We start from the raw sequence: 27,908 nt of genomic DNA, 5'->3' as shown, positions 1-27,908 counted from the left end.
TGCTGGTCTATTGAGCGCAGCATCTGAGGGGTTAATCAGCCGAATCGGAGAATAGCTCCGGTCCTGGCAGTTACAGGAGGGTGCCAGCTGTATAATATATCTGTCACCCCGCGGTGATGGTGCCGGCTCTGCTTCTGAGCCCGCACCATCACTGGTGCCCTTGTACTTGGTTAGTGAGAAAATTTGGTCGATAAATTCAATATTTTTGTGAAAAACACCAAAATTTGCATTTTACTAAGTTTAAACGTATCTTCTTGTAAGACAGATAGTAATACCACACAAAATAGTTTCTATTTCACGTCTACTTTATGTTTGCATCATTTTTTTAACATTTTTCTACGATGTTACAAGGCTTAGAACTTTAACAGCAATTTCTCAGATTTAAGAAAATTTCGAAAGGCTATTTTTTCGGGGACCAGTTCAGAAGTGGATTTGAGGGCCCTATATATGGTAAAAAGTCCCCATAAATCACCCTTTAGGCATATCACAGGAATTAAAAGGTGAAATTCATTTGTAATACATTTCCTTCTGTAACACAGAAGTTTTTACCAGAGAAATGCAACTCAATATTTATTGCCCAGATTATAGAAATATCCCACATGTGGCCTTAGCGTGCTACTGGACTGAAACACAGGCCTCACAAGCAAAGTAGCACCTAGTGGATTTTGGGGCCTTCTTTTTATTTCGAATATATTTTAGGCACCATGTCAGGTTTGAAGAGGATTTGTGGTGCCAAAACAGTAAAGACCCCCCAAAAGTGACCCCATTTTGGAAACTATACCCCTAGATAAATTTGAGGGGTGTAAACATTTTGACCCCACAGTTTTTTTGCCAAATTTATTTGAATTAGTCAAGTAATAAAAGGGGGAAAAAAAAATACCCCAACATTTGTAAAGCAATTTCTCACGATTATGGCAATACCCCATATGTGGTAACAAACTGCTGATTGGACCCACAGCAGGGCTCCGAAGGAAAGGAGCGCTATTTGACTTTGAGCTCAAATTTAGCGGAAAGAATTTAGCCCCTGGGAGAACAAAACAGTAGAAACACCCCAAAAGTGACCCCATTTGGGAAACCACCACTTAGGGTATGTTCACACGCAGTGTCAAAAACGTCTCAAAATACGGCCCTGTTTTCAAGGGAAACCAGACCCTAATTTTCAGACTTTTTTTGGGCAACTCGCGTATTTCTCTGCGTTTTTGGAGCGGTTTTCAATAGAGTATGAGAAAACGGCTCCAAAAACGTCCCAAGAAGAGTCCTGCACGTCTTTTGACGAGCTGTCATTTTACACGCCGTATTTTGACAGCGACGCGTAAAATGACAACTCGTCTGCACAGAACATCGGAAAACCCATTGCAAGCAATGGGCAGATGTTTGCAGATGTATTGGAGCCGTCTTTTCAGGCGTAATTACATCTGAAAAGAGGTCGTGTGAACATACCCTCAAGGAATCTATCTAGGGGTATAGTGAGCATTCAGACCCCACAGGACTTTGAGAATTTATTAGAATTAGGCCGTATAAAACAAAAAACATTAATTCCACTAAAATGTTAAATTTTCTCATTTTCACAAAAGATGAGGAGAAAGCACCCCAACATTTGTAAAGCAATTTCTCCCGAGTATGGCAAAACCCCACATGTGCTCGGTAATGGTTTTTTTTTTAAAAAAGAAATTAATTAACCCTTTCCAGACTGATCCAGGTTTTGCCTTTTCTTTTTCGTTTTTCGCTCCCCGCTTTCAAGAGCCATAACTTTATTTTTCCGTCAATAGAATGGTGTGAGGGCTTATTTCTTGCAGGACGAGTTGTAGTTTCTATTGACACCATTTAAAGTACTGGGAAACTGAAAATAAGATGCTTTGCAGGCTGAACTTGGAAAAAAAAAAAACTACGATTCCTCCATAGTCTTTTGGGTTTTGTTTTTACTGGTTTCACCATGCAGTGAAAACGACAACTTACATTTTTTTCTGCGACTCTATACGACTATGGGGATACCAAACATATACTGTTTTTTTTATATATTTTACTACTTTTACAAAAGTAAAAACTATTTGTTAAAAAAAATTGTTTTGTTTCACCACATTCCGAGAGGCATAACTGGTTTTATTTTTAGGTCCATTGAGAGGTGTGTGGGCTTATTTTTTGCGGGACGAGCTGTAGTTTTTATTGATACCATTGTGTGGTACATACAACTTTTTCAGCACTTACTACAAATTCTTTTTAATCTAAGGTGATCAAAAACCAGCGATTTTGGCGTTTTAAATTGTATATTTTTTACGGCGTTTACCATGCAAGTTAAATAATGGTATATTGTAATAGTTCTGACTTTTACAGACGCAGCGATACCAATTTTGGGTATTTTTTACATTACTTTAGAGAAGGAAAAAAAATACAAAAAATGGGAAAATGTTTTTGGGGGATTTTAAACATAAATTTTTCATGAATAACATTTACATTTTTTTCCAAACATTTTATTAGTCCCCCTAGGGGACTTGTACAAGCGATCATTGGATCGCGGGTACAATACACCGCAATACTAATGTATTGCGGTGTATTGTAATTTTTACAGGATCCTGTAACCGTGCAATCGCTGTTCCTGTCAGTTATTCCCGGGTGTCAGTTGTAATACACAGCTTACACCTGAATGGTATGGGGCAGTCTTATGCTATTAAGTCGTAGTGCGCGAAGGTGTTAATGCGCAGCGGATGGTGCAGAGTGAAAATTAACATTCTCCACTGATGTGCCCAGTTTGTGCCACTGAAGACAAATACCTCATAAAATGTTAATCGGGTTCTCCCGCGTATGGCATTGCCATATCAGTGGACGTAAACTTCTGTTAGGCACGCTGTAGGTTTCAGAAGGGAGGGAGCGCAGGTTTTGCTTGGCAGTTCTGCTTGGGGTTTTACTGGTATTTCAATTTATAATGTGGGGGCATATGTAAGCTGTGCAGAGTACATCAGGGCATAATAATGCAGTAAATAAATAATCTGAAGATATGTGGCCAGTGTCGCACTGATCATTGGTGCTCGATCTGATCTGCTTTTGGAACACACTGCACATTTTGCGTTAACATACTCAGAGCCAGAACTTTATTTTTTCTCCTCCGGAGCTGTGTGAGGGCTTATTTATGGTACCATTTTGGGGTGAATGCAATTTGTTGATCACGCTTTATTCCATTTTTTGGCAAGCAAGGTGACCAAAAACCAGCAATTCTCACAATATTTTTTATGGCATTCACCCTGGGCTATAAATGACTATTTTACTTTTTTCTGCGCGTTGATACGATTACGGCGATACTATATGTATTTTATTATGTTTTGCAGCGTTTGCGCAATAAAATCACTTTTGTATAAAATTTATTTATTTTTTTTGTCACCATATTCTGAGAGCCATAACTTTATTTTTCAGTCAAAAAAAGCTGTGTAAGGGCTTGCTTTTTGCGAGATGGGTTGTAGTTTTTATTGGTACCATTTTGGGGTACAGGCGACTTTTTATTCTAAATTTTGGGAGGGGTGTTGACCGCAAAAAAACACAAATTAAAAAACAATGGCAGAATCACTACTTTTTTGTTGTTCATGGTGCGGGAAAAATAATATTTTAATTTGGGTCGTTACAGACGCGGCGAGACCAAATGTGTACTTTTTTTTCCTATAATAACTTAAAAATGTTTTATAAAAGTGTAAAAAATAAAAAATTACCTTTTTGTTTTCTTTTTTTCCCCACTAGGCGACTTGAAGACTTGCAGCTCTGATCGCTGCTGGAATACACTACACTACCTACGTAGTGCAATGTAGTCCAACGGTCATTGTGACATGACAGTCACTCGGACAGGAAGCCTAGGAGGAGCAGCCTCTGGCTGGTCCTCATAGGCTTTCGTACATGGCAGCCCGGAGGCAGACGGTTGCTATGACAACCACTGGCAGTCCCCACGATTGCACGAGGGGATGCCGATCTGCTCTAAACCCCTTAAATGCGGCGATCACAATCGACCGCCACATCTAAGGGGTTATTTGCCGAAATCAGCGGCGATGGGCCGCTGATCGGCAACAGGGAGCGCAAGGCAGACACCCTGCACAGTTAACCGCCGCTGCGGTGTAGCGCTGCAAGGCGGATAACGGTTAGAAGTCCAGACATAACTGCACGTCAAGGTGCGGGAAGGTGTTCAGCAAGAACGTCAAAACAAGTGGCTCTGAACAAATCAGTTCCCGGCGTTTTGATCAAAATACATCGGACATGAACGTAGTAAGACTAAACAATAATTTCTTAATTACATCAGTCCAGGAGTACCTACCATGCACGGTTAACTTACAAAGTAGTCAACAGCAGAATAACATTCATTGAACTGTAAATGTCAGGAGAGGGATAATATTGACAACCAAACACTACATATAGAATTTTCTTTCACAGTATTTAAAAATTAACAATTGAACATGGATCATTACATCAGTTTTGAAAGAAGGGGACGTGAGCACTACCTTTGGGAAGGTTCCTGATGGTAGCTTAGAGGGAATGTATCGCTCAAAATTATTATGTTTATTTTTTCAGTTAAACAATTATTATTTAAGTGATTACACATGGTTTTAATTTTTTCACAAGTCAGGAAATATTATAAATTAGATTCTAATTTATAACATGTCCATGTGCTGGGCACTAGAGGGAGCAGTTCCCAAAATTGCAGCATTGGCAATGTGGTAAAGCAACCTCATTGATTTATGCTGCAAATTTGGGATAGACACACACTCCTCTAGTGTCCTCACACAATCCCCCCTCCCTTCTTCTGGCTAGTGCCAGGAGAAGGAAGGGTTTGCATCTTCAAACCTCCTACACGGTGTGCCGCCAATTTCTGAGCGACTGCAGTGTAGGAGGATTAGATACAGTGCTCAGCAGACAGTATAACACGAACATAATACACACATCACATACACGAACATAACTTACCTGCTGCCGCTGCCTCCGCTGGTCTACGCTCCTATTCCTTGTGCCTGAACATATGGCTGGAAGCCGCGGCCGGAAGTCATCATCTTACTGTCCGGCTGCGGCTTCCGGTCCACATGAAAATGTCGCTGGATTTCGCTCTGAGAACGAGCTTCGTTTTGGTCTGTGTGGGGGCGACGCATGCACATTCTCTATGGGGCTGTATGTGCCGTATGCAATCTCTGGATGTGTCGTTGATCGACACATACAGAAATGAACAAAATAATGGCAGCACCCATAGAGAAGTAAAAGTTTAAACACAGTAAAAATTAGAACGTGACAACCCTAATAAATACATTTTTTGTTTATATTTTATTAAAAGCAATATAATAAAATAAAAATTACATGACACCTTCCCTTTAAAGGGGTTTTACCATCAGGGACATTTAGGACATATCCACAGGATATGCCATAAATGTTAGATAGATGCGGGTCCCACCTCTGGGACCCTCATCTATCTCTAGAACAGGGCTCTGTTCTACCTCTCTGTGTCGCGGCTTAAGCAGGTGATTTCCGACCACGAAGATGAACAGTGTAGCTTGGTGAGCTACACTGTTTAGGAGAGTCCGATAGAACTGAATGGTAGTTACGGAAACAGCGTAGCTCGCATGCTACGCTGCTTACGTAACTGGCATTCACTACTATGGGACTTACGGAAACAACGTAGCTCAGCGAGCTACACGGTTTTCTTCTTCATAGTCGAAAATCAGATGCTTCAGGCACAACAGAGCGGTAGGTTGGGGTTTTGGGGGCATGTTCTAGAGATGGGTGCGGGTCCCGGAGGTGGGACCCACATCTATCTGACATGGATGACATACCCAGCGGATATGTCATAAATGTCCCTGATGGGAAAACGGCCTTAATAAGTTGCATGTAATTCAGGTTTAGTATCTATAATAATGTTACAAACCAATTCAGTAGTCAATCTTCCCTGTAAATTAATGTGTACTACCATTCTTTTCCACTATAGGAGACATCAGAAGTATCAGTATCTATACTCTAAGTGGCTGTGAACAAAAAGAATAAAAAAAATAGGCCATAACTCCGTCAAAAATGATTGTTTTTCTAAATAAAAAACACTCCTGTAATGTACATTACAGTGCCGACCAGATTATGTAGGAGATAGGGCACTTATAATGTGGCGACAGAGTCTCTTTAACGACCACTCAAGAGATTGGCTATTCAGTTGAAACAATATAACTTTTACTAACCAGTCTTCACAGTTCATTGCATCGCCATAGCCTGGTGTGTCAACCACCGTAAGACGCAACTTTACACCTCTTTCCTCAATCTCCACAGTAGATGCTTCAATTTCCACTGTACGTTCAATTTTATCTGAAAAAAAAAAATATATAAATAAATCCAACCAGATACAACAAGCACAACTGTCAGAGACATCACAAGATTATACAGTTCTGTATTAAATTAAATACCCCAATGAAAACCAGCCAAACACAATTTTGCTGGGCTCTTGATTTCCGTGGATCAAAAAGTTGTCACATTTTTACCAGCTGTAGTCTCGGTACTGCAACAAAGAAGCTAAGACACTGAAAATAACACCACTGCCCCTGCAGTTGGAGAGGAAGTACAGAACGGATACAATATAATTTTCTTCTAGGTCTTAAGATCAATCTTCCAAATTACACCATTAAAGAGGCTCTGTCACCACATTATAAGTGGCCTATATTGTACATGATGTGATCGGCGCTGTAATGTAGGTAACAGCAGTGTTTTTTTATTTAGAAAAACTATCATTTTTGACGGAGTTATGACCTAGATTGGCTTTATGCTAAAGAGTTTCTCAACGGACAACTGGGCGTGTTTTACTATATGACCAAGTGGGCGTTGTACAAAGGAGTGTATGACGCTGACCAATCAGTAACCAATCAGCGTCAGACACTTCTCTCCATTCAATCACACTGCAGATAGCCATATATCTATATCATTATGTGCAGTCACATAAACACACTATAACGCTACTCATGTGTCATGACAGTGAATATACATTACCTCCAGCCGGGACGTGACGTGTATTCATTCTCCTGACCACTTCTGTGAGTTACAGAACAGCGAGATCTCGCTGTGAATGACAGTTTACAGCGTAATCTCGCGAGACGCAGCCTGCTATGCTGTAACTCACAGAGACGCAACAGAAGTGGTCAGGAGAATGAATACATATCACGTCCTTGCTGGAGGTAATGTATATTCATTGTCAAGACACATGAGTAGCGTTATGTGCTGTCACATAAACACACTATAACGATATACAGGGTGGGCCATTTATATAGATACACCTAAATAAAATGGGAATGGTTGGTGATATTAACTTCCTGTTTGTGGCACATTAGTATATGGAAGGGGGAAACTTTTCAAGCTGGGTGTTGACCATGGCGGCCATTTTGAAGTCGCCCATTTTGTGTCCAACTTTAGTTTTTTCAATGGGAAGAGGGTCATGTGACATCAAACTTATCGAGAATTTTACAAGAAAAACCAATGGCGTACTTGGTTTTAACGTTACTTTATTCTTTCATGAGTTACCGTATATGTCGGCGTATAAGACGACTGGGCGTATAAGACGACCCCCAACTTTTATCCTTAAAATATAGAATTTAAGATATACTCACCATTTCGTGCAGGAGCGCTTCACTATGGCCATCGGCGGCAGGACCCAGGACTCTCTGTCTCTTTTAACTCGCGCATGCGCAGATAGGCTGCTTCATCGCGCGAGATCTGAGAGGCAGGGAATGAGAGGAAAGGGCGGGCCAGAGGATCTTACAGAGATGTTCCCTGGCGGCTAATACCGGCTTCCCTCAGATCCGTGGCGGATTCCGTGCATCCCGGGAGCCTGTGTACCGGACTGCAGGCTCACAAGGTAACACACAACCTGTTTGTAGACAATATGTAGACTAGGGATGTCACGATACCAGAATTTGGACTTCGATACCGATACTTCGTTTAGTATTGCGATTTCGATACCAATTTCGATACTTTTGCCAACAGTAATAAAAAAAAATTCTTCAGTTTTCTGATGTGAGGCGCGACGTGTGATGAATTTTGAACGCGCCTCACATTAATAGTAATTAATCCCATCATGTTTCTCAGTCATATTGGGTTAATGTGCGAGGTACATGATGGGGTTAATTACTATTAATGTGAGGAACATGGAGGGTAAATTCATCGCACCTCACATTAATAAGTGATAGAAAGCCGTGTTTATTTCATTTTTTTACAGCGTACACATCATAAATGATGCAAAAACATTGTTGTCCGCGCCATTACTGAATGTGTGTATTTTATGTATTGAGACTTATTTGAATGTTTATTGTAAAAAAGGTGAAGGTGTATTTTTTTTAAAATTTAACAATACTTTGTTTTTACTTTATTTTTAAACTTTAATGTACTGACATATATCAGATATGTGCCAGTACATTAGCCTGTGGACAGATAATACACAGGCAGTTGTTAGGACATACTTGGGTATGTCCTAACAACATGAAATATGGTAAGACAGCCCTGGGGTCCGTCAATAGACCCTGGGCTGTCTGCCCATATATGGTATGGCCCTCGATCGCGTCACAGGAATTCCCTGTGACGCGATCCAGGGGCATCCCCCCTTCTCACTTTCCCCTGAATGCTGCAGTCAGCTGTGATCGCAGCATTCAGGGGAATAACGGCGGAGATGAGCGGTTTCTCTGATCTCCGCCGTTATAGAGCGGGGCTGCGGCTGTGTAATACAGCCATTGCCCCGCTCCTGACAGGAAGTGCGCGCGCGGTCAGCATGAGGTGATGCGGCCGGCGCTGCACTAATGAGCGGCAGTTCAGGCACTGAAGACAGAACATGGGGGTGTTTTGTAGCGCGCCCGCCATGTTCTGTCTCCAGTGCCGCCGCTCATTAGTGCAGCGCTGGCCGCATTGCATCATCCTGACCCCGCGAACTTATCATGACTCAGGAGCGGGGCTGTGGCTGAATTACACAGCCGCAGCCCCGCTCTCATAGTCATGTGTACTATACTGAGCTGTGCGGCTGCAACGTGCATCCCTAATGTAGACAATATCCGGCATATAAGACGACCCCACACTTTTGACATTTTTTTTAAGGGTGTAAAAAGTCGTCTTGTACGCCGATATATACGGTATTTACAAGTTTCTGACCACTTATAAAATGTGTTCAAAGTGCTGCCCATTGTGTTGGATTGTCAATGCAACCCTCTTCTCCCACTCTTCACACACTGATAGCAACACCGCAGAAGAAATGCTAGCACAGGCTTCCAGTATCCGTAGTTTCAGTTGCTGCACATCTCGTATCTTCTCAGCATAGACAATTGCCTTCAGATGACCCCAAAGATAAAAGTCTAAGGGGGTCAGATCGGGAGACCTAGGGGGCCAGTCAACTGGCCCACGACGACCAATCCACTTTCCAGGAAACTGTTCATCTAGGAATGCTCGGACCTGACACCCATAATGTGGTGGTGCACCATCTTGCTGGAAAAACTCAGGGAACGTGCCAGCTTCAGTGCATAAAGAGGGAAACACATCATCATGTAGCAATTTCAGATATCCTGTGGCCTTGAGGTTTCCATTGATGAAGAATGGCCCCACTATCTTTGTACCCCATATACCACACCATATCATCAATTTTTGTGTTCCAACAGTCTTGGAGGGATCTATCCAATGTGGGTTAGTGTCAGACTAATAGCGGTGGGTTTGTTAACTTCACCATTCACATAAAAGTTTGCCTCATCACTGAACAAAATGTTCTGTGTAAACCGAGGGTCCTGTTCCAATTTTTGTTTTGCCCATTCTGCAAATTCAGTGCGCCGATCTGGGTCATCCTCGTTGAGATGCTGCAGCAGCTGGAGTTTGTAAGGGTGCCATTTGTGAGTAGCTAATATCCGCCGAAGAGATGTTCGACTGATGCCACTCTCCAGTGACATGCGGCGAGTGCTACGCTGTGGGCTCTTGCTGAATGAAGCTAGGACAGCCACTGATGTTTCTTCATTAGTGACAGTTTTCATGCGTCCACATTTGGGCAAATCCAACACTGAACCAGTTTCACGAAACTTGGCAAGCAGTTTGCAAACTGTAGCATGGGAGATGGGTGGTCTCGTAGGGTGTCTTGCATTGAAATCTGCTGCAATGACCCGGGTACTGCGTTCACCAGACAACACAATTTCTATCCGCTCCTCACATGTTAACCTCTGCGACATGTCAATGGCAGTAAACAAAGAGAAGCTTGTAAATAACTCATGAAAGAATAAAGTAACGTTAAAACCAAGCACACCATTGTTTTTCTTGTGAAATTCTCGATAAGTTTGATGTGTCACAGGACCCTCTTCCCATTGAAAAAACTAAAGTTGGATACAAAATGGCCGACTTCAAAATGGCCGCCATGGTCAACACCCAGCTTGAAAAGTTTCCCCCCTCCCATATACTAATGTGCCACAAACAGGAAGTTAATATCACCAACCATTCCCATTTTATTTAGGTGTATCCATATAAATGGCCCACCCTATAGATATATCGCTATCTGCAGTTTAAATGAATGGAGAGAAGTGTCTGACGCTGATTGGTCAGCGTCATACACTCCTCTGTACAACACCCACTTGGTCATATAGTAAAATACGCCCAGTTGTCCATTGAGAAAGTCATTAGCATAAAGCTAATATAGGTCATAACTCCGTCAAAAACGATAGTTTTTCTAAATAAAAAAAAACCACTGCTGTAATCTACATTACAGCGCCGATCACATCATGTGCAATATAGGTCACTTATATTGTGGTGACAGAGCCTCTTTAACAATGTTTAGCTCAGTTAAAAATATATGTCATTTCTATGTTGGAGTGAGAAACACCTCTGCTGCTGGTCTCCAAAGTAACATTAGGATTGGACAATCTACAGCAGGGGTCCCAAACACGCGGCCTGCATGCAACCCCTGAGACAGTCATCTGCGGCCCGTGCTGCACCTGGCTCCCTCGGGAGAGGAGAAAGCGGTCTGAAGGAGGAGCGCACCGGCACTCCTTCATGCCACCACACAGCCCCCTGTAGTAGATAGCTCTATTGGGGCTCACTCTAGGAGTGGAATCCCCAGCCAGAATATTGCTGATGCTTTGGCCAGGGATTCCTCTGTCAGAGGAGCCCCTGAAGTCACTGTCCATATATGGACAGTGATGTCAGGGGCTTCCCCAGAGAAGGAGTTCCAGAGCAGAGACTATACTAGCACTCTGCCCGGAGAATCCTGCTCTAGGGAAGCCCCTGACATCACTGTCCATATATTGACAGTAATGACATGAGCAGGGCTGTGGTCCCAGGAAGAGCGCTATAGGCGCTCTATCCGAGACTCCGGTTTTGGGTAAGCCACTGATATCACTGTCCATATATGCACAGTGATGTTGAGGGGCTTCCCCAAGGTTCCGGATCAGCGCCTATACTAGTGCTCTGCTCTGGGACTCCTGCTCTGGGGCTGTCCCGGACATCACATTCCGGTCGAGGAGGATCCCCTGACGTTACGGTCTATGGACAGTGACGTCAGGGGCTCCTCCAGCAGAGGAATCCCTGGCCAAACACTCTGGCTGGGGATTCCACGCCTACAGGGAGCGGCACAATCTAAGAAGGGGCTACCCAATCTTGACATTCTTGTGTCTGCCAACTGAGCCACCAGACCGAATTTAGCAAAACACTTAAACTGTACTGTTAAAATAGACGTGGAGTAAACGCGCAAAATTCCGGTAAGTTTAAACTGAACGCGTATTGTAATAGTAGTTCAAATAACTAATTGATTAACAATAATTTAGTATTGTATCAAATTTGAATGTAATGCGGCCCATCAACTTCACATTTTTTCTATGTGCGGCCCATTTATCCGGCCGAGTTTGAGACCCCTGGTCTACACAAAGATTAGACTGTCAGCAATCAAACTACTCAAGCCATAATATGCATAAACTTTCTTTACACCTTTAAGTGTGCTTCCGTTTATATAGAGGACTGATTATTATTGTGAACACTCCAGCACTATAATTTTTCTAAATAACTTCCATAGCAGATTGGGTCTCTGTCTTGTACTGCATCAGTAAAATCAGCTATTTAGGGGGTCCTGCTCCTCTGCTAGGCTCCTGTCTCCAGTACGTTCCCACATGCCACTCTCCTCCGTTTCTCTGGGTTTTTGTTATGTGTGATGATGTATACTCCTTACGAACACTAAAACGGACCGTGGCCACCATTCACAGCCCAATGCAGTGGTGAAGTGCCATGTGCATTGACATTATCACACATGGAAATACCTGTGGAACTGAAGGCGACCTGGAGAACGGCAACCCAGAAACCAGTACGTATATTCAAATGTTTTTAGTATATTAAAGTTTTATTTCACCGAACAAAAACTTGTCTGAGGTGTAGACTGAAGATCTTAGATCCAAAATCTGAACCAGGTCCCACTCAACTACCAAGGACCAAATTGGTCAGCTCTTTGGACCGCCTCAGCCATAAAGGCTCAGTTGAGTCTACAACCATTGTACCCTCTGAAAAAGGAGGGTATAGTCGCTAATAATATCAATAAACAACCTCTATTGATTTACCCTATATAATTGCCGTGGCCATAAGCCAATAAAGACTTCATTTTAATTTGGTATAATCAAGGCGGACCTGCAAAACTATTAAAAAACTTGCCATACTAAAGATATTTATTGGTGGATCCCACTGGTTTGATGGGATCCACCAACAATCTCACAAATAAATAATTAATAATTATCCTCCTTGCCTCGACAACTTCTATAGCAGCGCCGGTGGTCCTTTTTCTGATTCATCATATCCTCATCTTGACAGCAAAATCATTTTGCATGTGCACGGACCTGGCTGCAGCTTCTTGCTCTTGTGATACCTACTGGTATCCATTATCCAAGGTGAGCAATTCCCTGACATTGCATTGTTCACATTACTCTCTCGCTTTATTGCACTATGTGGCGCCGTGTCTCTTTTTTTATCTTTACATATAGTCACGTGCATGGGGACAGACATGAACTCAAAGCTGTGTGATCATTTGTTTCTCATGGTTTTCAAATGTAAATGCACTAAAACGTATGGCGTTCAGGTAGGACAGATTCTGTGCTGTACACGGTGTCCCGCTGAAGCTTTACAGTTGCAGTACAGACTCCTGACTTGCACAGTAAGTAGGAGGAATTTTATAAAACATTTTTGCGGATAAAATCACAAACCTATTCATTTCTATGGCCCCGTGCGCACGACTGCGGTTCACACAGACCCATGTGGGGGCCGCAAAAACTCAGGACATATTTTACGGTCCGGATTTGTGGATATACCAAAAATACTGGTGACTTGTTGTGACTCCATGAGTCCTGATGACACACTGATGTACAACAAAGGTTTTTTGTGGTCGGATGAACCGGAACAGACCACAAAAACAATGGGTTCGTGTGCATGAGGCCTTAAAGAGGCTCTGTCATCACATTAGAAGTGCCCAATCTCCTACATAATCTGATCGGCGCTGTAATGTAGATGATGACAGTGGTTTTTATTTTGAAAAAAAATGATTATGAGCAGTTTTAGATTTATGCTAATTACTTTCTTAATGCCCAACTGGGCGTTTTTTAACTTTTGACCAAGTGGGCGTTGTAAAGAAGTGTATGACGCTGACCAATCGGCGGCATACACTTCTCTCCATTCATGTCCATTTGTATTCATATCACTGCGTGATCTCGCGAGATCATGCTGTGCTGTCACATACACCCACATTAACTTTACTGAAGGTTCTTGAGAGTGAATAGACATCACCTCCAGCCAGGACGCGACGTCTATTCACACTCCCGACACTTCGGTAAAGTTTGTGTGGGACTTACACAGCACAGAGAGATCACGCTGTGCTGTCATTCACAGTGTGATCTCGCTGTGCAGCGATTAAGTCCCGCGCAAACTTTACTGTAGTGTAGGAAGTGTGACTAGACATCGCGTATTGGTTGGAGGTGATGTCTATTCACTCTCAAGACACTTAGAGTGAATGTGTGAGTAAGTGACAGCACAGCGTGATCTCGCGAGATCACGCTTTGCTTAGTACAAATGGACATGAATGGAGAGAAGTGTATGACGCCGATTGGTCAGCGTCATACAGTCCTCTTTGCAATGCCCACTTAGTCAAAAAACACCCAGTTGGGCATTAAAAGGGAATGTGTTGCCAGCAAAACATGTTTTGTTTTTTTTAGTTAAACAATTAGTGTGTAGGTGATTAAACATTGTTCTAATTTTTTTTATTTTTTTCAAGAGTTAGGAAATATTATAAATTGGATTCAATTTATAATATTTCCCAGCACTAGTCACTAGATGGAGCAATTCCCAAAATTGCAGCATTGCATGTGGTAAAGCAATCACATTGCTTTAAGCTGCAAAATTGGGAAAAAATCCCTCGCTCTAGTGAGCTCTCAGAATCCCCCCCTCCTTTATCCTGGCTAGTGCCGGGAGAAACAAGGGGTTTGAACGGTCTAACCTCCTACACTGTGTGTCGCCATTTTTTGAGCTAACACACAGTGTATAAGGTTTACATACATAGAAATAACTTACCTGCTCCAGTCGCCGCCGCTCCCTCCGGTCCGTCCGCTCCGTCTGCTGCCGCTGCTCCATGTGCACAAGTCCGGAAGTAGTAATCTTACTGTCCGGCCGCGACTTCCGGTCCACAGGAAAATGGCGCCGGACGGCGCGCATTTCAAATTGGACTGTGTGGGAGCGGCGCATGCGCCGTTCCCACACACACGGCGTACACCATAGTGGATGGAACGGGCCCCGTTCGCATTCCCTATGGGACTGGAGCTGCCGTATTCCATGTCTGTATGTGTCGTTAATCGGCACATACAGAAATGGAAAAAAAAATGGCAGCCACCAAAGGGAAGAAAAAGTGTAAAAATAAAGAAAAGTAACACACAAATAAATATAAACGTTTTTAATAAAACCCTAACATAAAACTGATATAAAAAAAAAAATGTTGGTGACACTGTTCCTTTAAGAAACATTAGAATAAATCTAGAATTGCTCATAACTTCCTCAAAAATGATTGTTTTTCAAAATAAAAACCAATGTGATCTACATTACAGCGCCGATCACATTATGTAGGAGATAGGGCACTGATAATCTGGTGGCAGAGCCTCTTTAAAGATTTTAGTAAATGCAGAAGCACATATTTCCCGGTTATAACTAGAGGTAGGTACACTTTAAAAACATGCATTGTGTTTGCTCTATCATGAATATATTATATATCTATCCATCTCCAGACAGTATAATTTCTCACCAGCTGCACCAGGCACCACGCGTTCAGGATACAAGTCAGTCAAGAAAAGGCTGTTAATCAGAGTAGACTTTCCCAAACCAGACTCACCTAAATATAAAATGAAAAAGTAAATAAATCTATTTATGCAATCTAAATAACAGTTGGCATCTAAATAAAATACTAACCAATGCAACAGGCATTGTTTAACCCCTTAATGACCAGCCTATTTTAGACCTTAATGACCAAGCCATTTTTTAAGTTTTTCCATCGTCGCATTCCAAGAGTTATAACCTTTTTATTTTTGCGTCGACATAGCTGTATAAGGTCTTGTTTTTTGAGGGACAAGTTGTATTTTTTAATAGCACCATTTTGGGGGACATTTATTGATTAACTTTTATTTGTGGGGAAATAGAAAAAAAACCTGAAATTTCGCCACTCTTTTTCGCGTCTTAAATCTACGCCGTTTATCGTGTGATATAAATAACACAATAACTTTATTCAGCGGGTTGTTACGATTGCAACGATACAAAATTTGTATAGTTTTTGTATGTTTTACTACTTTTACACAGTAAAAACGCTTTTTTTTCAAAATTATTTGTTTGTCTCCATATTTGAAGAGCCGTAACGTTTTTATTTTTTCGCCGATGCGGTTGTATGAGGGCTTTTTGATCACTTTATCACATTTTTTTAAAGTCAGTATTCACAGAAAACAGCAATTTTTCCATAGTTTTTTACTACATTTTTTACGGCGTTCACCGTGCGGGTTAAATAATGTAATAGATTTATAGTCGGGGTCGTTACGGACGCGGCGATACCAAATGTGTAACTTTTTAACTTTATTTAGTTTTTTTAATAGTAAAGCATTTTGTAAGGGGAAAAGCTGGGTTTTTCATTTTTTTTTAAATTCACTTTATTAAACTTTTTTTTTCACTTTTTTACTAGTCCCATTAGGGGACTATAATATGCGATTCTGCGATTGCATTTATAATACACTGCAATACTTTTGTATTGCAGTGTATTACTGCCTGTCCGTTTAAAACGGACAGGCATCTGCTAGGTCATGCCTCCGGCATGATCTAGCAGGCATTCATGACAGGCAGACCTGGGGGCCTTTATTAGGCCCCTGGCTGCCATGGGAGACACAGACACTCGGCGATCGTATCGCCGGGTGTCGGTGGGATGAGAGGGAGCTCCCTCCCTCTCTCCAAAACCACTCAGATGCGGTGCACGCTATTGTGCACCGCATCTGAGGGGTTAAACGGGTGAGGTCGATACGAATATCGATCTCACCCGGCAGAGCAGGGACGCTCCCAGCCCTCAGCTGCCTCTAGCAGCCGAGAGCAGGGAGATTTGACAGCTCCCTGCTCTGTAAACTTATTCCGATGCCGCGACGTAAAAAGTCTATGGCATCGGAATAAGGCCAGTTAGTGACCGACGTAAAAAGACGATGGGCCGGTCACTAACGGGTTAATATGTGCCTCATTGTGATTAAGCTGGGTTCACATTGTTTTTAATGTGTTTTTCTTGTTTTAGTAGATAAACTCCCAGGTCTCTCAATGGAAGCTCATAAACCAAACAAAAAAAGTGCATGTTAAAAATGCCACAAAAAACACACGGTGTGAACGCAGCCTTAGGAAGTCTGCTTGTTATCAGATACAGACTCATTGGAAGAATATAATAAAATACACCTGCATTTTATTGCAGATAATAACCAAAAACTCCCATTTCACGGATATCCTAGATTTTAATATTTTAGAAATTAAGCAAAACAGTTTTGTAATGTCTCTGCAGACTTAAACCAGTTCAGGACCGGGCTATTTTGAGCCTTCAGGACCAGACACCGTTTAGCCCGCGTTAGTTAAATGGCTATAATTTTTTTATTTGTTGGGCCAACGACGTGATTTTTGCAATGTTTTTTCCATAGACAATGCAGGTTTCTTTTTTTTTAATAATTTTTATACATATCCTTTTTGCTATTTTAGAATTTTTATTCTTAAAGTTTGAAAAGAATAGTAAAAAAAAATAAGTTTTTTCAAGTTTCAGCTATTTTTTTTTTGGTAATAACATAGTTCTAACCTTAAAGAGGCTCTGTCACCAGATTTTGCAACCCCTATCTGCTATTGCAGCAGATCGGCGCTGCAATGTAGATTACAGTAACGTTTTTATTTTTAAAAAACGAGCATTTTTTGCCAAGTTATGACCATTTTTGTATTTATGCAAATGAGGCTTGCAAAAGTCCAACTGGGCGTGTATTATGTGCGTACATCGGGGCGTGTTTACTACTTTTACTAGCTGGGCGTTCTGACGAGAAGTATCATCCACTTCTCTTCAGAACGCCCAGCTTCTGGCAGTGCAGACACACAGCGTGTTATCGAGAGATCACGCTGTGACGTCACTCACAGGTCCTGCATCGTGTCGGACGAGCGAGGACACATCGGCACCAGAGGCTACAGTTGATTCTGCAGCAGCATCAGCGTTTGCAGGTAAGTAGCTACATCGACTTACCTGCAAACGCCGATGCTGCTGCAGAATCAACTGTAGCCTCTGGTGCCGATGTGTCCTCGCTCGTCTGACACGATGCAGGACCTGTGAGTGACGTCACAGCGTGATCTCTCGATAACACGCTGTGTGTCTGCACTGCCAGAAGCTGGGCGTTCTGAAGAGAAGTGGATGATACTTCTCGTCAGAACGCCCAGCTAGTAAAAGAAGTAAACACGCCCCGATGTAACACATAATACACGCCCAGTTGGACTTTTGCAATAGCAGATAGGGGTTGCAAAATCTGGTGACAGAGCCGCTTTAAAATAGATCTTTTATATGTGATCCTCATTGTCTACTGTAAATTTTAATATATTACATGTCTATATTAGGATAATTGGGTCCGGGCTAGCATTACGACAATGATCGGCGGGAGGGGGTTAAAGTTTTTTGGGGGTGGGTATTTATTATTACATTTTTTTCACTTTACTTTTATTTTTTTATTACTATGGTCTGTCCCTCAAAAAGGTCAAAAAAGACCTTTGGGGAACTTCATATATTTTTTCTTCTTTTACACCATGTTTTTCCACTGTACGATTGTCACTAATAGGGCTGTGCTGGATCTAGTAAGACCCAGCAGCAGTCTGTCACTAACGGCACCCGGCGATCATGTGACCAGTCACATGAACACCGGGAGGAAAAGAGACAACGGCGCGGCCACTGCCTCTATTCTTATACACAACGTTCATTGAGCGCTGTGTACAAGTCATCAGAGAAGACAGAAGAAACGAAAGCTGATTCTATCCTCTCCAAAGGGTCCCGGCAGTCACGGACAGCCGGACACCCGACATTCAGCTGCCCGATCGCTGGGGCAGCAAGTTAAAACCCGAGCCGTAAAAAGTCTATCGCAAAAACACAGAAAAGCGGTCAGGAACCAGTTAAAGAGGTTTTCTAGCCCCCCAAAAAAATAAATCCTCCAGATAGGCCATCAATAGCTGGTGGGTTAGGGTCTTACTCCCGGGAGCCCCGCCGATCAGTTGTTTTGAAGGGTGTGCAGCACTCGTACGAGCACTGCTTCCCCTTCATTTCTACTTGCTCACTATGAATCTTCGACACGCATTCAGTGGCGATTCACAGGTATTGCAGCCTTCTTCTCGCATCCACTTAAATTAGAGAAGGCGGCTGCAATACCTGAGTCGCCGCCAAACGCGTGTCAACGACAGTGAGCAAGAAGAAATGTAGCCCCTTCTAAACAACTGATCAACGGGGCGCCAGGAGTCGGACCCCGACCCATCTGCTTTTGATGGCCTATCCAGAGGTGGCTGGAAACCCCTTTAAAAGGCATGCACATTTCAAAAGGTCCTTAGGAGGTGACAAGCTCCCGTTTTTCTCCCCAAACACTGGAAATATCTCAACAATTACAGGAAGGGTCCAACGCATCCATGAGCTTCTCATCCAACCCGGCTTGGTGATTGATGTGCCAGATCCTCCCTGCCTCCATTCTATTAAATCTTGCATATATCACCGGTTGGAGACAGGATTGGATGAGAAGCTCATAAATATATCGAACTCTTCCTAGTGCCAGATTACACATCTCAGGTCGTTGACATATGGTGCAGCAAAGCTTAATAATGTGACTGCAGAGGTACTGTACATCATTAGATGGTATCCGTAGCGAGGATCGACTTGAATACCCAGTGTGTATATGGCAGTGTGAGAAGGGGGGGGACAGTTCTCTATAAATTTTGCTCTCCCATTCCCTACAAAGTCTTACTAAGCTTATTTAGCAAAGAAAAATATATATATATTTATTTTGCTGACAGATTTGCGGGTTTGCATTTTATTTCCCAACCACTGTCCTACTCTGTACGGCAGACAATTCTCGTACATGGGAAGGTAAATCTGCACTATACTACAGCAAATTATTTTTCTTCAATTAGAATATTGTTTGATCATTTAAGATAAGGTTTACAAGTCTTTTGGAGCTTATATACACTATACCAGGGGGTCGACAACCTGGGTGAGGCAGATATCTGCGCTAAAAATACATAAGGTTCTTAAGATCTCCTGTGATATGTCTTTTCATACCGAAACAATCTTGTTTATGCCATACACTATGATACGGGGTGCTATTTTACCATGAGGATTTGGATTTTTCACAAACGAACATGTTCCAATCACATTGCAAGTCTGCAAATGTGTTTTTTTTTATAGCAGAAACAGCATATTTTCACCAAAGAAGTAAGGCTCTATACACACACTGCAGTGTACATCGGAGTTATAAGTCGGGAGAATGTCCTGATGTATAAGTTTGACGCAACCCTTCAACGTATTCGACTGTGTAGACAGAGGCATTAGTCGCCTATAAGATTCATTTGTAAAAAACAGAAACATTGTGTGCGGTATATGTGTGGTTTTTTTTTTACTGTATTCCTCTGTGCGGAATAGCGTAGTCGACTCTTTTGCAAGCATTGGTGCAGTGTTGTACAAAAAAAAAAAAAAAGCTGTACTTTTTAGCCAGAAAACTGTATTAGGGACATTCTACAAATACAGAACAATGTTATATTCTATTAAGGTCTCTCCTTCAGATCTTCACAACAGCTGTTAAAGCAATGAAAGAACCTAACCTTCAAAAACATGGTCAGGTAGCCTTGTATCTACTGTTCTCTGACGTTTTAATCTGTATTGCAATACATTTTCCTAGTAACAAGTGTGGATACAAGATAACACACCTATGCCCATTGCAATGTACAAATATATTTAAATTTTATATATATATATATATATATATATATATATATATATATATATATATACCAGAAGTTCATTTTATGTTGAATGTGTAGCCGAAGGTGAAAGTGTACAAAAAGTCTGTACAGCCTGGTCAGGTCTCCTAATACCCCTCTGAGGGCAGCATAAGTTAGAGAAGGAGTTGCTGAGCTTAGGGATATATAGTTTACTATGATGGAATTCAGTATTTTCATGTAAAAAGCTGGTTAAAAACTGCCAGGACACCAAGAACCTGTAAGTCCTGCTTTCCCAGGTCCATACAAACGGATTGGCAATTTTTCTGTATGGGTTTGTATACAGGGAAAGCTGTCAGTCTGAATGGTCAGGGAACGCAGAACTCACAAGTACTCTGTGTCCTGGCAGTATTTAACCAGCATTTTACATGCAGATATTGCGGGTTTTGACTGTGCAGCATGTACAGTTGTGAATGGTTTCAATGTGCGTTTCCTTTGCAAGCCGTACGATTCTTAGCCGCGTGGCATCGTATAGCCACACAGCCACTATATGTACAGGCAACACTATTAGCGGATTATGTTCGCCCCATCGAGGACGGATGACAATCTCTGTACATCACTTTGGAATATGTTGGCCCTATCTAAGCAACAAGAAATAATTTTAATATGCTGTCCCGTTTCTTGAGATAGAGCTATTTTATAGATACTGCATCAATTCAAGCATCCGGTTAAAGCGTTCCTAATGCTGCACTTTTTGTATTGCCTTTTGTGGTGACATATCTAGATTCTGTACTCGCCTGTAAATTGGAATGGGAGGGGGTGTGAAAGGTGGGAACTGTTGGATTGTGTGTATTTTAATGTGAATTATTTTTTCGGTAGGATGTAAAAATCAATAAAAACTATTTTAATAAATAAAAAAAAATGATACTCTTAGGCTGGGTTCCCACAGTGCAGATTTTGCATGCGTTTAAGCCAAAACCAGGAACAGAACAAACAGAATATATAAAGGAAGGCCTTATGGGTCTGCTCTCCTGGATCCAATTCTGGTCTTGGCTTACAAAATGCATACAAAATCTGCACTGTGGAAACCCAGCCCTAGGCCCTGTTCACTGAGGTTTTTTTTAACACGGCAAAAAACAGCAGAAATTGTCTCCTATTGATTTCAATAAGAGGTAGAGGAGATTTTTTTCCACCGCGGAAAAAAAAAACCGCTTGGGGGAAAAAGAAGCGACATGCCCTATCTTGAGGCATTTTCAGCCTCAAAAACCCCAATGAAATCTATGGGAGACGGAAATAAACGCCACGTTTATTGATGTGGTTTTCTGGAAAAAAAAAACGCCTGCGGTTATTCAAAAAACGCCTCAAAAAACACGTGTGGTGCAAAACCACTTCAAAATAACAAAAAAAAATAAAGAAAACTGAGCTGAATATTTCAGCCTGCAAAAACCTCTGTGTGAACATTTTCTGCCTGGAAAAATCAGCTCCTGTTTTCTTGAAGTGATTTTGCACCGCAGGTGTTTTTTGCCTATTCAACAGGCAAAGGAAAAAAAACGTGAGTGGTTTTTTACACAAACTCTTCAAAAAACGCGTCAATCGTTTTTCCATCTCCAATTGATTTCAATGGGGTTTTTGAGACGGAAAACGCCTCAATATAGGGAATGTCTCTTCTTTTTCCCGCAAGTGTTTTTTTCTGCTCGTGGGAAAAGAAAGCCTCCACCTCACATTGAAAACAATGGGAGTCAATTTCGGCCGTTTTTTGCCCAAAGAAGTGTGTCAAAAAACACTGTGTGAAGAGGGCCTTAAAATGAGATTAGATAGAGATCTCTTCTATGATTGATAAATACCACACAGAAATGAAGTAAAAAGACGTATGACTGCATTTTTTACTTGCTCTATTTTTAATAGAATCTTACTTAAAGGGGTATACCCAACTTAAACATTTACGGCATATCCACAGGATATGCCATTATTTTCTGATAGAGGACGACCCTCGTTTCGCCTGATGCGGTGGCAAGCTGCAGATTCTAGACCCCACGTGGAATTCACAGCTTGCCACCGCACCAAGTGAAACAGGATTCGAGAAACCCCTTTTCTAGATGCCAGAGTTTAGATCCCCCATCTATGAGAGATTAATGGTATATCCTGTGGATATGCCATCAATTGGGAATACCCCTTTAAGAAATCATCCGGTGAGCGTGAAGGCCTGGGAGGTTATTACGGCATCTTCTTTTTCTTACCTACAACCATCAAGGTAAACTCAAATCCTTTCCTCACAGATTTTCGGTGAACCTGATTTGGGAGATTAGCAAATCCGACATATCCTGGGGTTTCTGGATTAGTGAACTGAGCCTGTATATTCATCAAAAAATAAAAATAAATGATATATAGATATTTTGGATACAAGAAAATGCAGGTGCCCACAGCCCTTTCATTCTGAACAATCGCATCTCTGTATGTAAGACATAATGGAGAAAACCTGCAGAATAAGGGGTCTGTAATGAGATCCTAGAACTCCCAGTATTGACAATACAATGTTTCTACAATCCAGTTCTATCAGATTAGAGGCTTGGAGATGACATTCCCACCAGAATGCCGCAGATCGCTATATACATACAAGCAAACATACTATAAAAATTGTATACACAGGCACTAAAATACATACAAAAAAAAAAAAAAAAAGCTATAACTTCCTCTAACATAAAAAGAATACATGTAGAGTCTTCAAGTTCTGTTAAATTGTTTTAGTAAATTTACATGCAAATTTGTTGCAGATATTTCTGTCCTATCCAAATAGGGATTGCAGAAACAACTCTATTTATATCCATAGAGCAGAGATGAAGGAAAGACTGATAGTTCTCCTCTCTTTGGTATCCACTTCTGTATTTGGCTAATAAAAACTGCTTGTTCCAAAAATGTTGCCATTTCTTAGCCATTTTTTTTCTTGGAAACAGATCTCAGAGTTGCACTCCCAGCTTTCCCAGACTCCTGAACAACAGGTATGCAAATATACAGTTACCAAGTCTGGCGCGGATCATTTGTACATTAAACACAAGGCATTTATTACCTTTGACATCTTGTGGCTGAGAAGAAAACTGCAAAACAAAACAGAAAAAGAAGTTATGATACATTGGCGAGCTTACATTCCTCAGGCAATATTCACATAGGCGTCCAGGGTTTCCATTGTCCTGCTCCGTCAGAGGAGCAGAACAAGGAAAAACTGGAAGAAATGGTTCCGTTACATCACGGATACCCTCAGCGGCCGACGGAACCCATTGAATTAAATGGGTTCCGTCAGGGTGGCCGTGGTTATACCGGAAAGAATAGTGCATAATCTCATCCGAATCTACAACAGAGGCCCCTAACGGAGCCCCCAATGCAGATTTAAATGAGGCCTAAGTGTTTATTAGTATCTATTAAAACTACACAGAGATTTGTTAATCGAAATAATTGTTAAAAAGGAACAGTAAAACACAAGCTGGCTACACACAAGTTAAAGCCCTGTTCACATCTGCGTGACTATGGGACCAGCAGCTATTTATAGCGCAAGATTTGGGATTTAATTTTTTTTTAACGTCTACCTACATTTTGCTGGTTTTGTTTTTTTCGCCAATTTTGGGATCAGTTTAATAATTCATTTTTATAGGGGTTGCAGATATATATAACGTTACAACAAATTAAAATAATAATGTACATATTTAAACATCAAATTTTTCTGGTTATTTCCGTTCTGATTTGAACTGGAGTACGGCAATTCTCAATATTCCCTCATAAATTAGGTTATTCATCAGTTCTCTCACTTTGTTGTCCTACACAAGTCAGTGTAACACCACAGCAGTACAAAGCGCTTGGCCATAAAAAGGCTGCAACTAGCGCATGAAGGAAAATGATCTCTCAGAACCAACATTTGTCACAACTGAGGATTTTCACATAATAAAAAAAAAAAAAAAAAAAAGAGAAGGGTTGTTTCAATGTATATAGTGTCTTATTCTAAACCCCATCTCAGATGTTGATAGATTATATGCTAAACCAAGTAAGTGTTGAGTTTTTGAACTCCATATACTATAAGGCTACATTCATATATTGGGGAATCGCTGCATATTTTCCATTCGATTTTGAAAAACCTGCAGTGGAATACAATAGCAGCAAAGTCAATGACATTTCAATAAGTCTCATCCACATGCGGTGGGAAAACCTCTGTGCGTAAATTGGCCTACGGTGCAGCTTTCTCTTTAAAAAAAAAAAAACTAGGCCCGGGGGGGGGGGGGGGGCGGACGGACGGACGCGATCTACAGGAGGTCTGTGTGGCTCCATCTATAAGGGCAGTGGTGTAATAAGGGATTCATTTATGCCTATAATTGGTGTTTATAATGGTTGTCTATTTTACTGGTGGATTTGTAATATTATAGTATTTAAAAAGATTTTAAAATATGTTTTCTTCTCTTATTTAGTACGCTATATTAGCGTTTACTGGGGGTATTACTTTTGGTCATCAGATCGCCCACCATCGATGGAGACTTGCCCTGCTCCTTAAAGAGGCTCTGTCACCAGATTTTGCAGCCCCTATCTGCTATTGCAGCAGATCGGCGCTGCAATGTAGATTACAGTAACGTTTTTATTTTTAAAAAACCAGCATTTTTGGCCAAGTTATGACCATTTTCGTATTTATGCAAATGAGGCTTGCAAAAGTTGAAAAGTAAAAGTACAACTGGGCGTGTATTATGTGCGTACATCGGGGCGTGTTTACTACTTTTACTAGCTGGGCGTTGTGTATAGAAGTATCATCCACTTTTCTTCAGAACGCCCAGCTTCTGGCAGTGCAGACACAGCCGTGTTCTCCAGAGAACACGCTGTGACGTCACTCACAGGTCCTGCATCGTGTCAGACGAGCGAGGACACATCGGCACCAGAGGCTACAGATGATTCTGCAGCAGCATCGGCGTTTGCAGGTAAGTCGATGTAGCTACTTACCTGCAAATGCTGATGCTGCTGCAGAATCAACTGTAGCCTCTGGTGCCGATGTGGCCGACACGATGCAGGACCTGTGAGTGACGTCACAGATCTGCACTGCCAGAAGCTGGGCGTTCTGAAGAGAAGTGGATGATTCTTCTCATCAGAACGCCCAGCTAGTAAAAGTAGTAAACACGCCCCGATGTACGCACATAATACACGCCCAGTTGTACTTTTACTTTTAAACACACCCACTTGGACTTTTGCAAGCCTCATTTGCATAACTACAAAAATGGTCATAACTTGGCCAAAAATGCTCGTTTTTTAAAAATAAAAACGTTACTGTAATCTACATTGCAGCGCCGATCTGCTGCAATAGCAGATAGGGGTTGCAAAATCTGGTGACAGAGCCTCTTTAACTGCCCCGCTCAGGAGCTGCCAAGACTAAGGGTAAGGCCACATGGAGCGGCCCGGACAAGGTCGCAACGCGGCTAACAACCGTGCCGGCACCATGTTGCGTGCGGCTGTCAAACAGCCTGTTAGTGGCCGCATGTTAACGCGGGTAAACCGTCCCTTTATCTGCAAAATGGTGCACCCATTATGGCCGCACGATTTTGCAAATTACAACTTGCCTCCTATTCATGCTCTATGGCCTCGCTGGAAAAAGCCAAACACTGCACTCTGGTATCTCCAACGCTCCCATAGAGAATGAATGGAGCAGCAGTGCGCAGAAGTTTTGGTTGGTGGGGGTCCGAGAATCAAGACCCCTACCAATTGCTAAAACGAAGTGGCAGTAGCGCTTGGGTGAGCGCTATGCCGCTTTTCTGTGCGTTTTTTCCCGGGAAGTCGATGTAGCGGCGTATGGGCTCATAGACTTTCTATTGAGCCCGTACACGGCTACATTAATTTCTGGAAAAAGCCGAACAGAAAAGAAGTTCTCACACAAGCGCTTCCGCCAATTAGCTTTAGCGATTGGTGGGGGGAGGGGGGGGGGGTCGCAGTGCTCGGACCACCACCAATCAAAACATCTGACATGTCACGCTTGTTGAAAGTTTAGTTACCCTTTAATAAAAGTACAAAGATGGCAGAACTGGGGGACTTCATTAGGCCCCGAGGCTGCCATGCCAGCCACCGACACCCCCTAATCGCGTCACAGGGCCTGGGGGCAATGGGGCTGTCAGGATGGGTCACCCCTCTAATGCCTCAGATGCTGCGGTCGCTATTGACCGCGGCATCTAAAATGTTGAGAGCGGGATCCCGCTCGTTACAGTGAAGTGTCGGCAGTGACATACAGCCAACACCCGCGTCGTATGGAACGTTCTCAGCCTGTGTGCCTGCTGCATACTTCCCCTACCCGGCTATGATGCAAGTATACGTCAGGAAGGGGTTAAATAATGAGTAAAGCCAGCTAATAGCTCACTTCCCCCTCGTAAATACCCCCTTTAACTACATAACAAATTCCCCTGCTCTATGCACATTAGCACCTTTTTTCTACGTATATGCGTTCCATAAATGGCGTAAATATAGGGGGTCGCAGTTGCGACCAGGCCCCTTAGTTTAGGGGGTCCACATGCCCTCCTGCCCAATCAGGAACTTCAGGACCTGGCAGACATGATTCTGATGCTAAGCAGTATGTACAATGTCTGGACACTGGCTGGTGTCAGAAGCTTGTGTAATGAGCCGGTAGCGAGGGGGTAAGTAAATACTGTGGTTTTTTTTAGTCTGATCTGGGGTGAGATTTAATTAAGGGGTCTGGTCTTTGATGCCTCACATTCCCCCATCCTGCACTCTGTGAATTTGTGTGTTGCTATTGTCCCAGCATGCTCTAATCATTTATCAGGTGATACCGTGAGTTTTCACAGTTATTTTTTTTATTACTGTGATTCTGCCAGCAAGTGTTCCCTCACCCTAACTTTCAGGCAGAGCTGGTAAACGTTCGGGGAGAGGAAGGCATTCAAAAGTTGTGTGGGGCCCAGCACTTTCTAGTTACGCCTCTGCATTCCAGTCTCTAGCTCAGTCTCTTTTTCCCCACTCAACTTAGCCCATGACTAAAAAGCCATCTTACAAGCTTCTGGCTTCATGGGCTGTTCAGCTCAGAGACAGCAAACTTCTCTACAACAAGAAGCATCTTAAAGGGGATTTCCAGAACCAATTAACAAATTTCCATTTCACTGTATATATAAAAGCAATGTAATTTGTAATATACTTAAGTTTTCATTTCATCTTCTAACACCCGCTTCCAGCACGATCACATGATGAGTCTCCAGTCGAAAAACCCTTACTTCCGGCGCTAGCCCGTCCATGATCTGAGCTCCACTTTCCGGCTGGCTCAATGTACGGGTATGTCATTGTATACTGAGGGAAGTGGACCGGATACTCCCTTTCTTCTGATAGTTTCCGGTCCGCTGCTAGGGGAGAGAAAATTACGCGCAGGGCTGTGATAGCATAAGCCCTTCTAGACTCGGTTTCTACACTAACAGTGGTTACCACGCATGCCCACTCCC

The 27,908-nt window shown here is 42.2% G+C and overlaps 1 protein-coding gene across 3 annotated transcripts in view; it reads right to left on the bottom strand.

Moving 5' to 3' along the window:
* SEPTIN2 (septin 2) overlaps positions 1-27,908 on the bottom strand; it is an 80,713-nt gene that overhangs the window by 40,897 nt on the left and 11,908 nt on the right. For all 3 annotated transcript variants that reach the window (XM_075861377.1, XM_075861376.1, XM_075861378.1), the window contains 4 exons: positions 23,522-23,549; positions 22,695-22,806; positions 15,257-15,343; positions 6,183-6,306 (listed from right to left, as the gene is read on the bottom strand). In XM_075861377.1, coding sequence (XP_075717492.1) covers positions 6,183-6,306; positions 15,257-15,343; positions 22,695-22,806; positions 23,522-23,530 — 332 coding nt within the window. In that variant the 5' untranslated portion in view covers positions 23,531-23,549. The remainder of the gene's footprint in view (positions 1-6,182; positions 6,307-15,256; positions 15,344-22,694; positions 22,807-23,521; positions 23,550-27,908) is intronic.

Source organism: Rhinoderma darwinii, chromosome 4, assembly GCF_050947455.1.
Source record: "Rhinoderma darwinii isolate aRhiDar2 chromosome 4, aRhiDar2.hap1, whole genome shotgun sequence".
Taxonomy (NCBI): domain Eukaryota; kingdom Metazoa; phylum Chordata; class Amphibia; order Anura; family Rhinodermatidae; genus Rhinoderma; species Rhinoderma darwinii.
This window is presented reverse-complemented; position numbering and strand designations above follow the sequence as displayed.